The 20,325-nt window shown below is 46.4% G+C and overlaps 1 protein-coding gene across 1 annotated transcript; it reads left to right on the forward strand.

Annotated features, from left to right (window-relative positions):
- Window positions 1-4,594: 4,594 nt before the first annotated feature.
- Window positions 4,595-19,380, forward strand: ZC3H12D (zinc finger CCCH-type containing 12D). Its single transcript, XM_018917106.3, has 6 exons — window positions 4,595-4,674; window positions 8,351-8,807; window positions 13,104-13,243; window positions 14,245-14,479; window positions 15,108-15,214; window positions 15,890-19,380. Exons 2-6 carry the CDS (start codon window positions 8,437-8,439, stop codon window positions 16,864-16,866), a joined length of 1,830 nt encoding a protein of 609 aa, XP_018772651.2. The 5' UTR covers window positions 4,595-4,674; window positions 8,351-8,436; the 3' UTR covers window positions 16,867-19,380.
- Window positions 19,381-20,325: the final 945 nt, after the last annotated feature.

Consider the following 20,325-nt stretch of genomic DNA (forward strand, 5'->3'; position numbering starts at 1 on the left):
GATGGGATTTACTCCTCCTGTCATTGGAAATTATGGTCGTGTACATGTGGTTCTCCTGGGAATGGCACGAACAAGCTGGAACCACAAACATTTCCTACTGTACCTGTCCAGCCAGAGGTGTTGGAGTGGATAGGACTTTATTATCTGGGAGCTGAAGAGTTGACTTGTTTTAATCTAATGAGAAGTCACACTTCCCTGTCATTTTCTTTTCGTCAGTGCTTTCTCCAGCCTCAGTTTTGTTATTGACCTTTGGTGCTTGTGGTAGTTGAAAAACAGAACCAAAAACCTTCTTCCATGATGTTGAAAGTAGCATTGAAAGTGTAGCAGAAGCATCAACTTCTTCACTTTGACTTAGCTGATGCTTGTTTGAAGGGGAACACCTCATGTTTTAGGGCTCTGTTCAGTGGTTAAAGGCTTAAAAACCAGCTCCTCAGAGTTTTCTATGGGATTCCTTTACCTACAACAGCTTAAAAACGTGATGTAGACTCTAAACGGTTTTATTCTGTGGATTTGAGTAAGTTTGTTACTATTTTGCTCTCACATGTTGAAGTTTTTTAATTCTTGGTAGATCCCTTGAGTTTGAGTCCTAGACTAGGAGTGGACTTGGCCAAAACCATGTTATGAATAGGATCTGGTAGCAGAGCACTGAAGGCAAGTGAGAGGGAGGGTAGGTTGCAACAGAGATCTCTCTAATCTCATGGACCTCACACAAGTCAGAGGAAGTAGCATAAATGTTGTGTCCAAGTGGTTGGCATTGCAGGATGGGAGTTACCCAAACCTGGTCGTGATACCCCTGGACTCTCTGGAGATAAAGCTCTACCTGCTTCCTTCCACTTGTCAAAACCACACCCAACCCTAACAACCACACAAGCAAACCAAACCAAATTCTCCCCCACTCCCCTCATCTATTAGTTATTTGGACAAGCATTTTTAAATTTTCCAAGAAGTTTAGAACAGTTTCTGATTCTGTTGCTGCTGTTATCTTTGTCCTTCTCAACCTGCTGTAGCCTGATTTTTTTTCATGTAAAACTTGTATGTTATTAGCAACAGGATTACAGGTTTTGCTTTTAAGCTTCCTGGAGCGTGGGTAATGTCTCTCCTTTTCTATCAGTCACCTATTGCACACAGAGGAGGTGCAAGCAATTTGAAAAATGTTAAATTTCCATCAGATTTGTGTAAATACTTGCTTCAGGGTGGTATTTTTGTGTAAAACGCTTGGTCTGGCCACTGATGGAATGTGCTTTTTCTCAGTGAGCAAGCCACTATCACCTTGGTTAAATGTGGTAGCTGTGTTAAAAGGTACCAGCAAACTGTGTGTTGGTTTAGGTCTTATGAGCTTACAATAAATCATTGAAGCTGAAAGACAGTTCCAAGAGCCCTCTGAAATCTCAACCTGAACGGCAGTAAACTTTTGAACTTGAAACTTGTTTGGGACTTTCTGACTCTGTAAAAGGTACTTTTTTATTTTAAGTCCGGTGGAAAACAACTTGACTCATAGCAGTATCTTGTTATATAAAAGGAGGAAAAATAGATATTTTAGGCCAGCCAAGTAGGGATCCTGCTACATCAGACATTGTGGATGGGGTTGCAATTTTCCAAGAAGTTACCATTGTTTGCATTATTGGAATTGGTTTTCCTGTTTTTTGTTCTCTCTGTTCTGTGGTCAGATGGAGTGCTTGCTACAGTGGCAGAGTTTTGGGGAAGCAGGAAAGGTGGTCATTTTGGCAAACATGTAGACATACCTCTTCTAAAGATAGTGGCTTTCTGCCAGTGTGAATACAAGATTGTCTGTCAGGAACTGAGCTGGTACTCTAGTAGGACCTGCTAAGTTAGTGATGCAGGCTTTTGGGGTGAACACCTGTCTCCAAGTCAAAATTTTCAGTGTCTCCAACAGGGAAAGAAGTTCACTGGCAGAAAACATCCAGATTTCTCCCAATTGTAAAAAATTGTAATTAAAATCAGGAGCATAGCTTATAGCTATGCTTATACTGCTGAGAGAGCTTGGCTTGAGGGTCTGACCTGAGCCTTCCTGAAGGGAGCAGGGAAATACTCTCACTTGAAGCAGGATGGAGAATATATTAGTTCCACAATTATTAAAAATATTCCTGGCAATAGATCTACATTTGATTTAGCACATGCTTTATTCTGGCTGTGTTCTGCTGGTTAGGGGCTAAAGAATTTCCACTGTGTTGCTGTGGCCACATGCTTGTTTGGTAGACAGCAGGTAAACTTTTCAGATGAGGAAGAGGCTGATAATGTTTCTCTCTTGTGCTGATGCAATAGTGAGTGTTTCCTTTAGCAAAGCAAATACTTCACTGAGGTGTGTAGACCAAAACACCTGAGGTGTTCCACCAGTTTCAAGAGAGTGGTTTTTCCATGCAGGAGTCTAACATCACCAGGAAAGAGGTTTTGCACAGGGAGCCTTCTTCAAAGTCGTGCTTGGTTTACTCCGTAGCCTCCAGGAGCAGCTGCAGCAAGGCTGCTTGTTGAGGTTTGAGGTGATTCTTTGAGGTTGATGGTGATTCTTTCTGGTAAAGGTCTAGTTGTTACACTGATCAGTAAATCCTCAGTCCTCAGCACTGAAACATCCATTGGTGGGGAGATCTTCCCCTCTGAAAACTTCTCCTGCTGCAGCTCTTTCCCTCTTCAGCATAACAATGGCCTTGAGCAGCAATAAATCTGCTGGGAAAACTCAGCATGCTTGTCAGCACAAGGGAGCACAGCAGAGAAAGGAAACGTCTACAAAGCCACAGCCTTTGATGCTCAAACGTGTGTCTGTGCTGCTGAGTGAAAGGGTGTGAGGCCATCTGAAAAGTTGAGTTATTTCTCATGGTCTTCTCTCTGGTAGCTGGTGATCACCTCAGTAAACAGGTTTCAGGAACTAGCAGAGGGTCTTCCTGGCTGCTTTCAATTTGAATGATGTTGAAATCTTTTGCTCATGGCTTTTTGCAGTAGATGGGCATGGTCATTTCAATAGAAATGAGATTCCTTTTATCTAACTGGCTTATCTTTTCTTTTTATAATTTCTAGTTTGTTCCTATTCAGGTGGTAAAACCCCCATTTTACTGAGAAGTAGGGGTTAAAATACCACACAGTGCAGTGTGCTTTGCTCTGTTGCCTGCCTGGGTTAAAAATAATGCAGCAACTTTCTTTCCAGTAGTACTGCTAGTGGAGGTCTTGTGATGAGGCGTGGGGTGTTATGAAAGCTTAAATGGAGCAGAGAAGATCCCTCCTCTCCAGGGATGTTTGGAGTTTAGGTTGCACTTGATGATCTCAAAGGTCTTTTCCAGCCTAGTTCATGCTGTGATTCTGGGTCCAAGGAGTGAGGAGTCAAAGGTTGTTCTGCTCTCGCAGCTGTTCTGGGCAGCAGGGAGCTAGCATGTTTCTTTAGTTGTGGCTCTAGGAACACTTCCCTGTTTCTGTAGCCTTAACCTGCCCAGCTTTGTGGGTTAGAGGAAGTGTTGTGCCAGAAGTAGGATGGAGGCTGTGTCCTGCCCCTTTATCCTGTGACTGCCTGAGCCCTGCTTTACACAACAGCAGGGCATCCTGGCTCCCAGAGGGTTTCCAGGAGTCTGGGTGTGATGTAAAGGTGCAACCATCACTTGGAAAAAGCGAGGGTGAGGCTTGCAGCAGTGAGCAAACACTCTGGGTTAAACAGGATACCACTACAAAGGCTTTGGCCACCCTGCTTACTCCCACAAAGTGTGCAGGGAGTGGGATTTCTGACTGGGAAAGGTCAACCCTGCTCTGGTGCGTTGCCTTCTGACAGTGGCAGAGGTTCTCTCCTGCCACAGCACGGCACCCCAGCCATCCCTCAGGGCAGAGGGCACTGCACATGCAAGAGCTGTCTGAAGCATCCAAAAGGTCCCAGAGGATGACTCCTCTTAGAGTCTCCAACCCATCTTGCTACCTAAAATTGGATTTTGGGTGTATTTCTTCACAATTTCTTCACAGTGAGGTAAGGAAAAAGCAGAGGAACACCTCAGGTTTCCATGAAGTGCCTGTCAGACTTTGCTGTGGATAGGCTGAGCATCTCTGAAGCAGTGTTTCAGTTGAGGCACCAGCAGGCTAAAGGGGGTTGTTTGGATTTTGATATTTCATTGAAACGTCCCAGAGCAGGTTCCTTCAGATATGGAAATGTTTGAATGAGCCTTTGCAGTATCAGGTGCTAAGCAAAATGTTGATTTTTTAAAAAGTATTTTTCCCACATTTCCCCAGAGGTCAGGAATTTGCCAGATGCATGGGAATGAGGCTATGCTAACTTGGCCCAGCAACCCTGGTGGAAAATTTTTCACTTGACCCGGAATTCATATGCAATGTTCTCACTGCCCAGTGTTCTGCATCCCTGCTGGAGTGAGTCTGACTAATTTTTGCCTGTGACTCAGAACAGAGATGTGTTGGGAACCTCTTCTATTTTTTTATTTTTCCTTTTGAAAACTGAAGTGAAAGTTTATCAAACTATGGTTATATGAGAGCATGGCTGGCCAAATGAGGAAGTAAAACCTTCCTATAAAATGAGTTCTGCTCACTGCACTTATTTGCCTCAGTTACATCAGCCTTACCTCTAAATACAAGCTGGTGACTTCCTGGTGAGCCTGGTTCTGCTCTGAATCCAGCTTCTGGCTGGAGGATGGTGGGACAGCACTTCTGGGCCACAGAAAGAACAGCTGCCAGGTAAGGTACAGAGCAAGAGGGATTACCTGTGGGCACAGCTCACTCCCTGGGGAATTTGGCTTCATTATTTTTAGCAAACTGGGCAGGGAATGTGGGGAAGAAAAAGGCAAATATTTTCTTAGTCATCAAGACAACAAATGTCTGGTGTTGCTGTGAAGAGTTTATGAAGAGTTATGTGCATCTTTCATTTGTGAAAATAAAAATTCTTACTTTTCTGAAGGTAGAGCAGCCCCACCACATGGCAGGGCTCCAATGGGCTGTGAGTCTTAGGTGGTTTGCAGTGTCATTCTCAGGGGTGAAGGAGGGACAGGGGCCAAGTGGTCCAGCCCTGAGGTGTGAGGGGCAGCCCTGTGGTGGCAGGGAGCTGTAGCTGTGCTCCCTGTGCTGCTTGGCATACACATGAACTTTAGAGAAGACCTTATCCTGCTCTGCCTTGACCAGGTTGTCTGAGTCCCCTCTGCCTCTGCTTGGGCAGAGCAGGCCTTTGAGGGGGCTTTGAAGAGCCCTGTGAGTCAAATCGGTCTTTACTGGGGCTCTGTGCCCTGAGGCTGCTGGAGGTGCTGCTCTGACTGGTCAGAAGAGGAGCAAATACCTGAGGGAAGGAAAAATTATTCTCTAAAGTCATTCAAGATGTAGTCAACCAGTTCTTTGGAAAAGTGCTCTCAATTATAATTTTCTAATCTTAAAATTGAAATAGAATTTTGGAAATCTGACTGAAGCCATTTCTTCTCTGTCTCTGTGTGTGTGTGTGTGTGTGTGTAAGAGGAGTCACAAGAACACAGAGAGAGTGCTTTTTGAGTTAGAACATAGGATGGGCACACCATTATCTATGGATAAATTATTCTATGAAATGAGAAGATTTTGGCTTTCAGTGAGTGAAAACAAAACCAGATTCCAGTGGGATCAGCTGAGATGAAGGGAGGAAAGTGGCAGGAGGAAGTTGAGGCAGTTTGCAAATGAAGGTCATAATGTTTATAAATGGAATTTCACAACCTGTTTGTGATAGCAAAATCTGGACTCTGTGATACACGATTTCTCCTCTTGTCCTGTTTTTTATGCTGGTTATAAGCAGCCAGCTACATGCTGGACTTGGGCACACTTCTGACTGTTTACTAATGTGTAAGCCAGGGATTTTATTGCCCTTTAATTCCCCCTTGGGAAGCGTGACCTCAATGTTTTCTGTGACCAAGGCTTCCATCTCAGTTTTTCCAAATTATCCTCTCTGTGGTGAAAACCCTGCAGTGCCTGTGTCACCCATTTATGATGTTTGGCCACACTGCAGCAGAAATCCAGTGGTTAAATTTGCAGAATTATCATTCTGCTGCTGATGGCTGATACTGCATCCCATCAAGCCCAGACACCCACCCGGAGCTCAGCGCTTCCCAGGATCTCCAGGCCAGAAGGATTCACTGCTTGCACAGAGGGACCAAGCCTTGCAAAAAGAAACAAAGTGTGCAGACATGGACCACGGGCTTGGTGCTGCCTGGGATGGAGCTAGGAATGTGTTGTGTGAACAACTTTCATCCAGCACCTGCTCATGTGTCCTGGAGGCTGCAGGGTGGATGTGGCCTCTGCCCCCTCTGCAGCTGGTAAAATTCTAAAGGATTGAATTGAACCTCATTTCAGGTGAAATCCAGGACAAACATCCATGCAACACAATGTGGTGCTAACATGGGAAATTGTTCTGATAGTAAAAGATAAGGGGGAGAAAAAAGAAAAAAACCATCAGAGTAGACAGAAATACAGGTCTGAAAATAATAGTAATGGCAATCAAATATGTGGTAAATCTTTTCATCTGAAGACATAGTAAGAAAAGTTTTAATTAGCAATTATTTATTTTTGAAAGTCTAGGCATTTAAAAAAAAGGAAGTAGCACACTTTCAGTGTTTGTAGACCCCTAACTGCATACCTGGAAGTAGGTGTGACTGTGGTGCTAGCCCAGATGTGACTGCATCTGCTTTATTTTGTTACATTGATGTATTTTAGCTCAGACAGTAGCTGTTCCAAAGATGAGAAAACATTTCAATAATGAAAAAGCACTTTAATTTTCATTTTTAGTCAATGAATTAAAAACAAGGATTAGATGTAAAAAAAAGTTACAGAGTGCACTGTGAGGAAAACAGTCACTCACACAGACTAAAATAAGCAATGCTTTAGTTTAGATGGAAAAATGCACATGGCAACTGTTTTCCCCTGGCAGTTATAACATATTTAAAATATGCTTTATTTTATTGATGATGTTCATCATTTTTAATCGAGTGCCAGATTTCTCCCAGAGAATTGCTGAAATTTATAAAGCTACACAGAAAAGTAAAAATCAAAGTTTCACTAGGTGAAGTTATAACTAATTATCATGTTTTCCTGCTGAACTAATCAGTTTTAAATTAACTGAACCCAGCATGGATTTCTTCCCCACAGCCTGAGAAGGCTCTTATGCCTTAGGGAGGAGCTTCTCTCCGAACCCTCTCCCAGATCCTTGCTTCCAGTACCTCCATGCCTTCTCCCACATGGTTGCAGCCTCTGGCTCCTGGGGTGGCTCCTGCTGGGCAGGCAGTGGCTGGCAGGCTGGGAAGGGCAGCTGGGATGTGGTTCTGGCTCTGGGCTCAGCACGGAGGTGGTTGTTTGGTCAGTTAAATCTGGATCTGACTGCAGTCACAAAGGGGGGACAGCCACCCTTACATCCCTCGGGTGGGTAGAAGAACCAGACACAGCTTTTAACCAGGGAGCACCAGTAATTTCAGCTTTGTGACAAGAGATGCTTCAGTGCATACAAGCCAACCATGGCTGAAGGTGTTGGGCTTGACAGAGGAGTGGTCACCCTGTATGTTCTCCTGTGTCACCCTTGCTGGGCTTGGGCAGCTCTGGGTATCCCTGACTGTGCTGCCCATCACCTTCATTCACTGGGTAGACCAGAAATTTACGTGGAGATTATGAAATTGCTTTTTGCTACTTTTGCACACTCATTTCTGAATTACCTTGCACTAAACGTAAGTGAAATTGAAGCCGCTTTCTGGATCACCTGCTTCTGACTGCTTTCAGAAAAACAATCTGCTTCTTTGAAACTAAAGCCCTCACCAAAATAGCAAGTAACAGGAAAAGAGTAGTCAGGCATCATTAGAACTGATGAGTGACAGAATTTCAGAATTTATGTCCGTATACACACAGACAGACATGTAGTAGGAAAGAGGAAACTATAAAAAAAATAAATCTATTTCCAGATACTTTGCAAACAGCCGGTTTCCTTAAATCACTGGATGAAATTTGGCTATACTTGTTAAGTTGCTATGGCATCTGAGCCCGTCCAGTAAAACTTGACAGATATTTATCTGGGGCTGAGAAACCACCCAGCAAATTGAAAATCCCCTTTGTGTCATTTCCTGTGAGATAAGTCTGAAGAACCAACTCACGCATGCAGCCTGCGCACAGGCAGCCTGGCACAGCTCACCAAGTCAAGTGACACCTGTCTGACATAATATTTGGAGAGTGACGAACATCGCATGGGACACTCTGGTGCTTTTATAATTAAGAGCACACCAGAAAAATGCTTTAATGCTGAGAGAAGGCTGGACAGTCTCCTCAGAGAGAAGAGCTAATCTGCTGGTCTCTGCTGTGCACTAGGCAAAGGACTGAGATAATTGCATGTTCTTCCTTAATGCTTGTGTTTTGTTGTTGCTAGTCTTTCCCTCCCTGAAGCTGATGCCTGTGGGACACAGCTGGGAAGAGAGGAGCATCAGGCTTAAAGGAACATAAGTGCTTGCTAAAATGGCACTGGCCAGTTCAGTTTCTAGCAAAGCAGCACCACCACACTCCAGAAAAGTTTCTGCAGCAGGGGTGGAAGCGCACCAGAGCAAGATGGATTTTTTCTGCAAGCTGGGCTATGGTAAGCAGGACATCTGCAAAGTGCTGGAGAACCTGGGCCAAGAGGCCCTGGAGGACGATGTGCTGAAAGAGCTGATTCGGATGGGGAGCAAACCTCAGGCTCTGGAGAAGCAGGCTCAGCCTTCCCAGCTAAAGCTGGTAGCCCGTGGATCGTGCAGCACCACAGCGGGGCTGAAGTGGCTTGGAGAAGATGAGAGTGATTCTTCTGATTCCCTGAGGCCCATTGTGATCGATGGCAGCAATGTGGCCATGAGGTAAGCTCGTTTCCTGACAGGCACCTCTCCTCCTCTGAAGCTCTTGACTTTTAAAACTGATGGCTTGAAGTGTGTTTTTCCTTCAGGTGCATCGATGCATTTGGACTATTGCTTATTCCTGTTCTTTGGCTGATGCACAGCTTTTCAGGAGCTGCTGGCTCAATGCCCATGAATATGCACATCACATGCAAATACTGGCTCGATCTGCATTCTGACCTTCCCTAAGGCAAACTCTGCCCACTCTTTGTGGCAGTGTCTCTCCCTTGGAGCTCACCACCCTTTCCAAATGGGCACCTAGGATTTCTAAACCTGAGATGTTTCCTGGAAAAATCCAATGAACAGACAGACAGACCACCCAACAAATCTAAGGAGAGGGGAAATAAAGTCAGGTGACTGTGGTTTCTAACAATATCACACTTTTACTGCTTTGTTTTGTTAGTAAACTCCAAAAGTAAATGGAAGCCAAATCGAAAACCCACAAAAATTATACAAGCTGGGAACATTTCCAGGCTTGTATAACTTTTGTTGGTTTTTGATTTGGCTTCCATTTTAGGTAAATATCAGGGAATTGATAGTTGGCTTGTATGGAATAGATTCATTTCCCCCTCAGTCACTCTGTTTCTGGGAAACGCCGCATCAAGCCATGCTGGCCAATCACATTTCCTGAGCACAGCCCTGGCTCTGTGAAGGTGCTCTTACAGATGGGGAGCCTGGCATGTCCCTGTGGATGGGATGTCCCAAGGCAGCAGCGAGCTGGCCCCTGTTTATCCAAGCAATATGGAGCCAGGATGCACTGGCTATCCATCTGTTTTCTCTGTTAACTTCCCTGTCTGCTCAGCAGGGCCAAGCCCATCCCTGCAGGCTGGGACAGGGCAAAGGAAGGCTTCCTCCTTCTCTTGGCTGTCTGTGAGATGAGGTGACACCACATCCCCACCGGTTAGAGAGAAAAGTGGCCAAGCACATCCAGAACAACCGGAGACTAAGCAGATTATGCCATCTTGTGGGTGAAGGGAGAAATCCCAGACAAACTAAGAGGTTCCCTGCTCAAGGCAGCTCGCTAGGAGTGGGAAATGCACAACAGGGCAAAATTGTTTGGCCTTGTCTGGGCCATGGGCTTGGTAGCCAGGTGTTAGAATCTGCCCTGCTTTGCCTCTTCACCCAAGCCCCTCCTCAGGGGCTCTTTCTTGCCTCTGCAAAAAAACTCAGTGGGCACCCACTGAGGCAGTGTGGCTGAGCTGATCCCCCACCCTGTCACTGTGCTGGGGTCAGCTTTACCCATGGTGAGCCACGGGCTCTGTTCTCAGCTCTCCTGGCACAGCAGCCTTAAGTTTCAGAAAGGCAGAGGTTTTACAGCTCCTCTCAGAGATCCCAAACTCTGCCTTGACATCGAGTCTGTGGATGGTGGAGGAGACTGTTGAGATGTCAGTTCAGCTGGTACTGAAAGGGAGCAGCTGCTTTCCTCTCCTGGATGCCTTTCAACGTGGTGCTGAATGGCTTTGGCTGGTGGGGTAGTCCTGGTCAGTGCTTTCAGTATCCTTGCTTTAATTTCTCTGCTTTGCTGCTGACTGACAGAGAAGGACTGTTTGCAGATGTCAGGGGAAAGGGTTGTTAGGTTCCCTTGCTGGAGAAAACTCCATCATCATCAATACCAACAACCGCAGAAGTGCAGCAGAAGCAGAAATTTAAGAATTAAACAATTGAGAAGTTAGAGCTCCAAGGGGCAGCTGTCTGTGTGGGGAAAAATATCTCGAGCATTTATGTTTATATCTCAGGATTGCTGTTCCTGGGGCATTTTGGAGTTGGCACTGAGGGCCCACTGTGGAGTGCAAGGTTTTGAGAAGGATGGATATGCCCCAGGGTAATAAAGCAACTGGCTGGGCAGTCTCCAACCATCAGTCAGGGAAGCTGAATGGAAAAGGACCCTGCCTTCAACCAGTCTCACTCATCAGGCACCTCAGTACCCCGGTATTTCCATCAGGTGTAATGAGAAATCTCACCACCAGCCAGCCTGTCCATGGGAAGCTGAGCAAGACTGGTGGAAAAAATAAATGGAGTTGTATTAATAGAAAAAGGGAAGTGTCATAACCATATTCTCTGCACACTGCTATCTCCTCTAGTGCTTGCACTCCCACCTGGTTTTAAAGCTGTGGTAGCTACAGAGGCCCCTTCCCAGCCTTTCTGACAAAGCTTTGGCTGAGGTTGTGTCATGACCGCGTGGAGAGGGGCCATTTGCAGTTTTCAAAAGAAGTTGATTTGCCTAAACTAGCTGTCACAGGAGTTGGAATGGCACAAATTAAAAAGGATGCTGATGATGGATTAACTGCTGGAGTCACAGAGATGCCAAACTGCTGCTCCATCTCCTGAGAGATGGGCCCTGCAGATCTGTGACCCAAGCACAGTGTACCCTGCTGCTGGCAAGGGGCAGAGATGAGACTGAGTTATGACAGATCATGGATGGGTTATGGTCCATGGACTCCTGGGTTCTGTGGGGAAGGCAGGAGCCAGAGTGTGCCCACCCAGGGAGGATGGGGAGCTCCGAGAGCCCTGTTCCATTGCACAGCAGTCACTGCTGTTCCGTGGGGACCTGCAGCCCCCACACGTGCACAGACTGCTCAGGTGCTCCACAGGTCTGGCTGCAGCTGTACAGCAGCAGCTGGATAGGCTGATCATGCTGAGCAGCAGTTCCAGGTGCCTCACTTTCCTTGCTCCACTCAGACTTTTGGCTGACCCACTTATGCTGGAATACTTCACTTTCTGCACAGGATTATCCATACAAGTTGCCAATATTTAAGAAAGATGTTGCTGAACTTTGTTTGAGTCATGGCATCAAAGAAGTATCTAGACTGCCTTTTAAAGGCAGTTGTCTGAAAAAGTCACTCAAACTTCCAATTCAACAGTCCAGATGATGTTATGAATATCCTGGAATGATCCTATCCTTTAAAACCATTCTAAAATGGAGATTAGCTGTGCCAAGCACATCAGACCATTTGTATTGATAAGAGTTTTGGATGATTTCCTATTGCCTTGGTAGGTCTTAATAGGCAGCCAGGTTTCTTCCTACAAATTGTGCTATTTTTCATCTGTGGTGACCATTTCAGGACAGAAATTTTTATTGGATGTAAAACCAGCTTTGGTTATGAGGCTGGTGTAGACAGACCCTAGAGATTAATCCCTAGGAGGGTGGTAGGACACTCATTTAAGACTGTGCCTTGACTGGTCTGTCAGTGCAGGGGGGTGGAGCAGCCAAGAGAGTCGTTCCCAAGGGCCTTTTGCAGAGGTGAAAGCCTGAGTGAGACTGGCAATTTCATGCAGAAAGGTCAAAGGACAAGGATGAGCATTCTGTAGGTACTGTGAAGGCATTTATCCACTTGGGACTTTGTGTACAGTTCATTTCAGTTTCCCTCTTAGGGAGGCAGTTCCCAAGCTACCTTCCTTTACACATACACTGTGCTGTAGTCAAATTTCAGATAAGTGAATGCCAAGCAGTAGGAACTTTCAGGGAAGGTGGGGCATTTAGAAGGATGTCACCCCCAGATGTTTTCCTTGAGGTTATTTTCTGTCTGATGCGGCATACTGGATTCTTCAGAAGTCACCTTGCTGGCACTCCTAGAACACTTGTCTTAGGGCTTTCCTACCTCTCTGTGCAATGAAGAAAATATCCATCAACTAGAGCAAGGCAAAAGTGGGCCTGAGATGCCTCTGGCTATCTCCACTGATGTCTTGTCCCTTTTTTGTTCTCTACATTTCCTATCCTGCCTCTTACAGTTTTTCTTCCCCTTTATTTTGTCTCATGTTTCCAAAAAAGATCACCTGCGATCATACCTGCAGCCACTTCAGCCATTAAAATCTCCAATGGCCCTGTTACCACAGAAGAAAATTCCCAGATTTTGTTTCTCACAGGAGCCTCATGGGTTTCTGCTTGTGCAGGAAGAAACTCTCAGCCCTCAAACCTTTTTCAGGCAAGGCATGCCAAGTGTTTGACAAGGCTTAAGATCTTGTTGGTACTTTAGAACTTAAGTCCATCCAGATACAGATGGAAGGAATAGGCTTGGGTCACAGAAATGGGGGATAGGACACCTCTGTTTTTAAGCATCCAAACTGTTTCAGATAAATCTTTGGCTCTGCTGGAGGAGCTGTTTGGATCTGTCCCACCAGGACACCCTGCCAGTTGTTTTCTTGGAAGCTGGTGAATGACACAAAAGCTGTTTATTTTGCCTTTTTCATTACTGGCTCAGTTCAAGAAAACTCTAAGCTTGATGAAAGCTTTGCCTCATCATCCTCTCTCTTTCTTTACAGCCATGGAAACAAGGAGGTGTTCTCCTGCTGGGGGATCCAGCTGGCAGTGGATTGGTTTCGAGAGAGGGGGCACACCTACATCAAGGTTTTTGTCCCGCTCTGGAGAAAGGAGCCCCCTCGACAAGACAGCCCCATCGCAGGTGGGTCACATCCTGGTGGAATTTGGCAGCCATTAGGTGCAGTTTGGAGAGAGGGGCTGTGTGAAGAACCCAGTACAGTTGTTTTTCCTGTAAAAAGCACAGAGCAAGTTGTGTATCAGGCTTCCCTAACTTAAATGAGTCATTAATTCATTGCCCCATTCAGTGCTCCTGGCGAGCAGCTCAGACTGCTTACAAGGCTTTGTTACACTGCTTTAAACCTTCTGCTTAACAAGCACAAGGTGCTGCCAAGCTGGGTTAAAGAAGGAGTTTGTCAGCTTGCAATGAGTCTATGGAGCCTTTGAGGCCTGCCAGGAGACAGTGATGTTCATTAGTGGATGACTATTATCTGTCAGCCTGCTACCCAACACAGAGGGTGCGTGGGCTCCCCTTCCAGGAGAAGAAAATGCATCAGCAGAAGTCTGTGGAGGGGAGTGAGACTCGGTTTGTAGAGAAATATTTTGTCTGGGAATCAGCCAGGTTTGGGCCAGCAGCCTGGTGTCTGCAGATGAGGTGGATGTGCCTTCCTGCAGAGAAGGAATGGCAAGAGGTCAGAGTGTCCTCAACAGCAGCAAAAGAGGTTTATTTATGTATTTTATCACACAAGTTTTATCTATCTCCATGTGAAGCTTACATCAGGGCTGGTTATGAGCCTTCTGGCATCTAGCAGGGTAAGAAGGGCACTGCAGGGATTCAGTATCAGACTCTGCTGTAGAATTCAAGGCATTCTTTTACAGATAAGACTTAAAAATCAAAAAAGGGTGTCTCAAAATTTACAGGTGAGGTAAAACCTCTTTGTAAAAGACCTAATTTTCAAGTTGCCAAATAACCACTGTTAGATATCACTACATCTGAAAATTTCACCATGAGTTTCCTAAAGTGCTGAAGTATCTTTATATTCCTGTGGGTTTCTAGCAGACATTTGAGACCTGGCCATAATTAGTTAATTTGTTTCTCTTTCATTTTTTGCTTCCCTCCTCTACTTCTGCCAATCCCCTCACCAGATCAGCACATCCTTGAGGAGCTGGAGAAGCAATCTATCCTGGTGTACACCCCCTCCCGGAAGGTGAAGGGCAAGCGGGTGGTTTGCTATGACGATCGCTACATAGTGAAAGTGGCTTACGAGAGGGACGGAGTCATTGTTTCCAATGACCACTACCGGGACCTCCAGAACGAAAACCCCGAGTGGAAATGGTTCATCGAGCAGCGACTACTCATGTACTCCTTTGTCAGTAACAGGTAGGAGATGATGGTGTTATAGAGTTTAAACATTATGGGCCAAGTCACCTCCAGCATCAGAGCACCTCCCATCAGCAGCAGAATTCATGAGCCTTTTTATGAAAGGAATTTACAGCAGCTTTTCTTATCTCGTTTCTTGAGTGTCCAACTCCCTCAGCTTTGGTCTTAAAACCTCCCATGTCACTCTTCTGTGAACATTTCTACTTGAATGGCAGCATTAATGACCAGGTTTCCTTCTTTCCAGTCCAGTTTGTGATGTTGAACCAAGGGCTGGTATCTTTTAATTTCTGTTTCCTATGAGAAGCAGAATTAAATCCATGAGAGTATTTTTACTTCACCTACACGACAAAATAGGACTTTTCCCTTTGTTTCTGCAGCTGTAGCTTGCTAGAAGAGACAAGAAGCTGGTCTCTCTGGCCCTTCACCATCCCTGCTGAGAGAAGGTTTTCATTCTTCTACACGCCTGCGAGGCTGAGCTGAGTGCTCCTCAGTGTGTTCATACTAACCTCTCTTCTCTCCTGAGTTTCCTAATAGCTGAGGTGTCCAGGGGAATCACACTTCCCTGAGAGGGAACAGCCATGTGCTCACAGCCATGTGCTCCCATCCAAGGCTTCTTTTACTTTTCCAGGTTTATGCCTCCAGACGATCCATTAGGTCGGCACGGACCCACCTTAAGTAACTTCCTCAGCAAAAAGCCAGTGCTTCCTGAGAAAAAATGGCAGCCTTGCCCTTATGGTGGGTTTCTCCCCGTCCTGTGAGCTGCCCCTTGCTTCCCAGCAGTGCTCTCCCTCGGCTAGGGGCCGCTGCAATGTGCTGTCCTGCTTTGTGTGGTGAGCTCTTGGCTTGGAGCTGCTCTGAGGTGTGATGCTTTTCCCCCTCCTGCTTGAGTGGCTGCAGCCTCAGCAAAAGCAGCAGATGTTTCTGGCTCCTCCATCCTTGCCTGCACACAGCACCCCCGGGCACTTGGCTGTGCTGGCTGTCCTGCCCACACACACTTCTCACCTGGTGGAGTGGATTCTGCTGCAGCACTTGGGAATGGCCATCCAAACACTTTCCCTCTCTCCCCACCCGACAGTCCCCAGCAACATGCAGGTTTCTCAGAGGTAAGTCCCTATGCCATTTTTTAAAGCCACCTTCTGCAGCAGCAGGCCTCCCAGCCCGCTGAGTGCAGGAACTGAAACATGAATATCAGACACTTCCAAAATAGCTGAGACTTCCTTTCACTGCTGCTTCACCCTGCTATTAATATCAGCAATATTTAAATCTGGAGTCAACAGTACTGAGTTTGAAAATAGTACTTCCTCTTTTTTCTGCCTTTGTCACACCCAGCTCTGGGGAGAAGCGATGTGTGCATTAATTGAGGTTGGTGCTAGTGACAGCTTCCTGTCTGATTTGCTTTTATCTTTTCAGGTAAAAAATGCACCTATGGCAATAAATGCAAATTTTACCATCCAGAGAGACAACATCAAGCTCAGCTTTCGGTTGCTGATGAGCTCAGGGCCAAAACAAAGGTCCCGCTAGCCCTGGGGAAAGAGGAGGAGAGGTGTCAGTGCTCCCCGTGCGATGCCTGCACGGAAACTCTGCGGGAAGCCAGAGGCTGCTCCGGGCCCTCCTGCTGCCCGGGCCGCTCCCAGGGCAACTGCTCGGAGCAGACATTCCGTGCATGGGCCAGCAGTGCCGGCTCTGACCTGCGGCTGGACCGGCGCTTGCCGCAGCCGGAGCCGCTCCTGGAGAAGATGTCAGCAGTGTCCATCCGTGAGGACACCTACGGCTGCAGCTGGTCCCGATGCACCGCTCGGGACAGGGCGGTCGCGGACAGCCCCCAGCCCTGCTCCGCCCTCAGGCACAAACTGCTGTCGCTTCATCCCCCTCAGGGCTTGCAGCGCCCCGGCTCTCCCAGGTGCCCTTTCCAGCGAGGAGCGCTCCCGGCCGTGCCAGGCGCGATGTGCCCGGAGCGCAGCTGGGCTCGGGAGCGCCCAGGTGTGCACGGAGCGGGCCACGGGAGCCGTTCCTTCCCTCTCGGCGCTCAGCACGAACAGGCCCTGGAGAGCCAGCCCCGCCTTTTGCTGCAGTGCCCAGCTCTGTGCCCTGCCCGGCTGGCCCCGCTCGGCGATTCCCAGCCCCAGCGCTGTGTGCCCAGCCAGCCCCCGGGGCAGCCCCCGCAGCTGGAGCGCAGCAACAGAACGGGGTTGTTCCAGACAGCCCATGCCTACCCCAATGCCTCTTACAGGGACTACTGGCCCACCCCAGCTGCAAGGCCACCCTCTGCCCAGCAAATAAACATCCACAGGGAGCTGTGCTCCCCTTATCCTTACAGTGGGATGAGCCAGGTCATAACTCTGTACCCCAGTATCCAGGATAAGGGGACTGGAGCTCCTCCCCTGTGAAGACAGGCTCAGGAAGTTGGGGCTGTTCAGCCTGGAGAAGTTTGCATGGAGACCTCATAAAAACCTTCCAGGATCTGAAGAGAGCCTACAAGGAAGCCAGAGAGGGACACTTAATCAGGAACTCCAGTGACAGTACACAGGGGGATGGCCTCAAACTGAGACAGGGTTGGTTTAGATTAGATTTTAGGATGAAATTCTTAATTGTGTGAGTGTTGAGACAGAGCTTGCACAGAGAAATTGTGAATGCCCCATCCCTGGAAGTGTTTAAGGCCAGGCTGGGTGGGGCTCTGTGCAATCTGGTCTGGTGAAAGGTGTCCCTGCCCCTGGCAGCAGGGGTGTTGGAACTGCATGATCTTTTGTGTCCCTTCCAACTCAAACAATTCTGTGATTCTATGATATTGCCTGCTGGGCTTTAATGATTCAAAGACACAGAAACTTGTGAAACCTCCAGAGCAAACCATTCCCAATCAGCACAAGTCCCAGGGCAAGAAGATGCTGAGGCTTAACTAACTGAGGCTTATTCTGAGGCTTAACTACCTGTTTTTAGAGGGTGTTATGGCAAGGATTACAGCTGCTCCAGGAATACAAGTACAAGATCCAGTCTAGGCAAAGCTGTCATCCACAGCAATGGGATTGCATTCCACCTCCCCTGAAAGAGAACAGGAGGGCTCAGGGTTAGTGGGCGGTCAGCATTTGAAGCTCACTGGTGCCTGGATTGAGGATGGCACAGGTTTTCATTAATGCCCTGAAACACTGGATGTGTTTTTAGAGTCCTAACCTACGGTTCGACTTCTGTAAAAGAGCTGTGCTTGCTCAGCCAGCACAGGAGGTGATTTGGCCTGATCCCCCAGCACAGGGCTGTGCTCTCTGCTAGAAGGCATCTCTGGGTCCCTGTCATCACCTGATTCAAGCCCAACCTGCTGCCAGCAAGCTTTCAGAGCAACACCTCGTGCTTCTAAAGCCATGCTGAGCACACACAGAACCCCCAGCAGAGGGGCTGGAAGTGCACCAGAGCACCTGAAGGAAGACACAGGTACATTTCTCAGAAAAGGGACATACAGAGCATAAATAAAATATATCTTCAATGTAAGTCCTGGTGTGGACTGAGGGCTTGGGGCTGGTAATTTAAAAAATCCAGAAGTCCAGATGATGCTAAAGAGGAAAAAAAAAAAAAAAGGTTGAAAGTGTCTCCTGTGTTGAACAAGGAAGCTATTGTTGACTTAACTCTCAATTACCAAATGTGGCCCCATGATGCAATTACACAGTAAACCATGTTCTGTTAGGACATGTTTGATTTTCAGTAAGCTGTAAAGCTGCTAATCTCTGCATTATTCCACCGAATGCTTCAGGTTCAATTCAATTAGTAAGGTTGATCCTGAAGGCTTTTTGGCACTATACCAAAGTTGAAGTATGTCAGTATGACATGTTTTAAAAATGTTTTAACACATTATAAAATGTTCATCTGTAACACTTTGTTCTCAATAATGTCTTCATTTTCTGGGTTTTACTTACGTGGTGGGGTTTTTTTTGTTGTTATTTTGTTTAGGTTTTGGTTTTGTTTTCTTTTTCCCCAGTCCCAGTCATCTTAGAAGTGATGCTTCAATATTCAGGTGGGATTTTCAAGCTCTCTGACCCTGCAGTATCTCATTTCTCTGAAGTGCAGGGCTGTTAGTTCCATGCAGGAATTAAATGCAGTCCTCAATGAGAAGTTGGAATTCTGTTGCTTTTGCAAACGTAGCAGTAATTTACTCTTAGTGACATTATCACATGATGAATTTTTTGAAAGCTGTGATAGTTTGACTTGTTTCCCTCTGGAAACCACCACTAGTTTTTGGTTTATTGGGTTTTTTTTTTAGATGATGGTGTTTGAAGAATCTGCAGAAAATAAGTATACTGTGTCTGTTCAATTTCTTATGCCCCTGTGGCTGGCTCCAAGAACTAGCAATTTGGATTTTGGAGGTATGATTTATGTTCACAGAACATGACTGTTTTTTCCATATGTCCTATGGATTGTCAGAATGGCTTATAAATTTATCCACTACATATTACATAAGGATTAGAAGTTCTAACAAACCAGAAGTTAAAACAAAACTATGGAAAAAAATTCTCTGTGACATGCCTCAAAAAATATTGGAGACAAAGTGTGATGCTGAGTGGAAAAATGCCTTCCACCCAAACAAAGCAAGTCCCAGATGGCAGCATCCAGAAAACACACACACAGCAATGGAGCAGGATGTAACTGTACGTGTCAACATTAATTTTCATGTCTGGCATGTTACATATTTCAATACACAAAGCATTTAAAAATCCATGGAAAAATTGGCACACTGCCTTTACATGGTGCCCTCGGCTTGCTGGAGATGTGCATGAACTTTTCTCCTCTTCCTTTGAGGATGCACAGGAATTTGGTGGTTGTCCAAAACCCTCTCAATGTTTAATTTTTTTTCCTTTTAATTTCTGTCATATTTACTGAGAAATCTTTTTGTAAAATACATAGAATGTGGACTCTGCTGAGAAAGTGTCTGAGAAAATAAATCAGACTTTGGTGCTAAACAGAACTTGATTTCTCTTGGCTCTTGCTCTCACCAGAGGGTTTTTTCTCATGGGGATTTTGTTGGAAGGGCAGCTCAGCAGCAGAGCTGTGTCACTGCCTGAGAGGAACTCTGCTGCTGGCCAGGACCCCACAGAAAGCAGGGAGTGCTTCCCTGTTCCACCACAGCACAAGCACATGGGGCTCAGGAGCTCCTGCTGCAGGGCCTTTTGCCCTTTCCAAAGCAGGGATTTCTATTTGCCTTTGTCAGCCCCTGGAGCAAGGGAAAGGGCTGAGAACAGAAAGGAGGCGGCAGCTCTTGGACAGAGGGCTAAGAGGCTGTTGCTATTTGGTATCTCTGCTGAGATGCATTTGAGGCCAGCTCTCACTGCCAAGTTGCAAATGAGCCCATAAATCTTAACAGGCTCAGAAAGCCCTTGATGTTCTTTGCTTTTTGGTTGTCAAGACTCTTTTAGAAGAAGCTGGAAGCACTGAGAGCAATCTTCTGGGAGATGGGCTGCTTTCCCAAGGGAGATTTACAGAGTTGCCAAGTTCATTTTAAGAAAAAAAGTCAAGAAAAAAAAAAGGCAAAAAAAAAAAAAAAAAAACCAAAAAAAAACCCAAACCAAAGCCAGAGAAAAAAAATCCTCTTACTTTCTCTACACTCAGCCTTCCCAAAAAGGCAGAAAGCCAGAGACACCCTCCCTTGCAAAGGGCTGGGGAATTAAACACAAATATTTCACTGACAAGTCTTGGGTCAGCCCTGCAATAGCTCCTCAGCATAAGAAGGGGGAAGGAGGGTGCTCTTTGCAGTCCTGGGCACCTCAACACACCTCCCACCACCTCTGCTAAAGTACAGAACCCTCTCCTTCACAGAGCATGGGTGACAAGCCTGCTAATGGGGGGAGCTGAGGTACCATAAGAATTAA

This window comes from Serinus canaria, chromosome 3 (assembly GCF_022539315.1).
Source record: "Serinus canaria isolate serCan28SL12 chromosome 3, serCan2020, whole genome shotgun sequence".
Lineage (NCBI taxonomy): Eukaryota > Metazoa > Chordata > Aves > Passeriformes > Fringillidae > Serinus > Serinus canaria.

What these genes read in the sequence shown, in the direction of transcription:
- ZC3H12D (XM_018917106.3), top strand. Translation starts at nt 8,437, where the DNA reads ATGGCACTGGCCAGTTCAGTTTCTAGCAAAGCAGCACCACCACACTCC. An exon ending in GGCAGCAATGTGGCCATGAG is followed by an intron (nt 8,808 to 13,103) that starts GTAAGCTCGTTT and finishes CTTTCTTTACAG; the next exon opens with CCATGGAAACAAGGAGGTGT. An exon ending in TACTCCTTTGTCAGTAACAG is followed by an intron (nt 14,480 to 15,107) that starts GTAGGAGATGAT and finishes TTACTTTTCCAG; the next exon opens with GTTTATGCCTCCAGACGATC.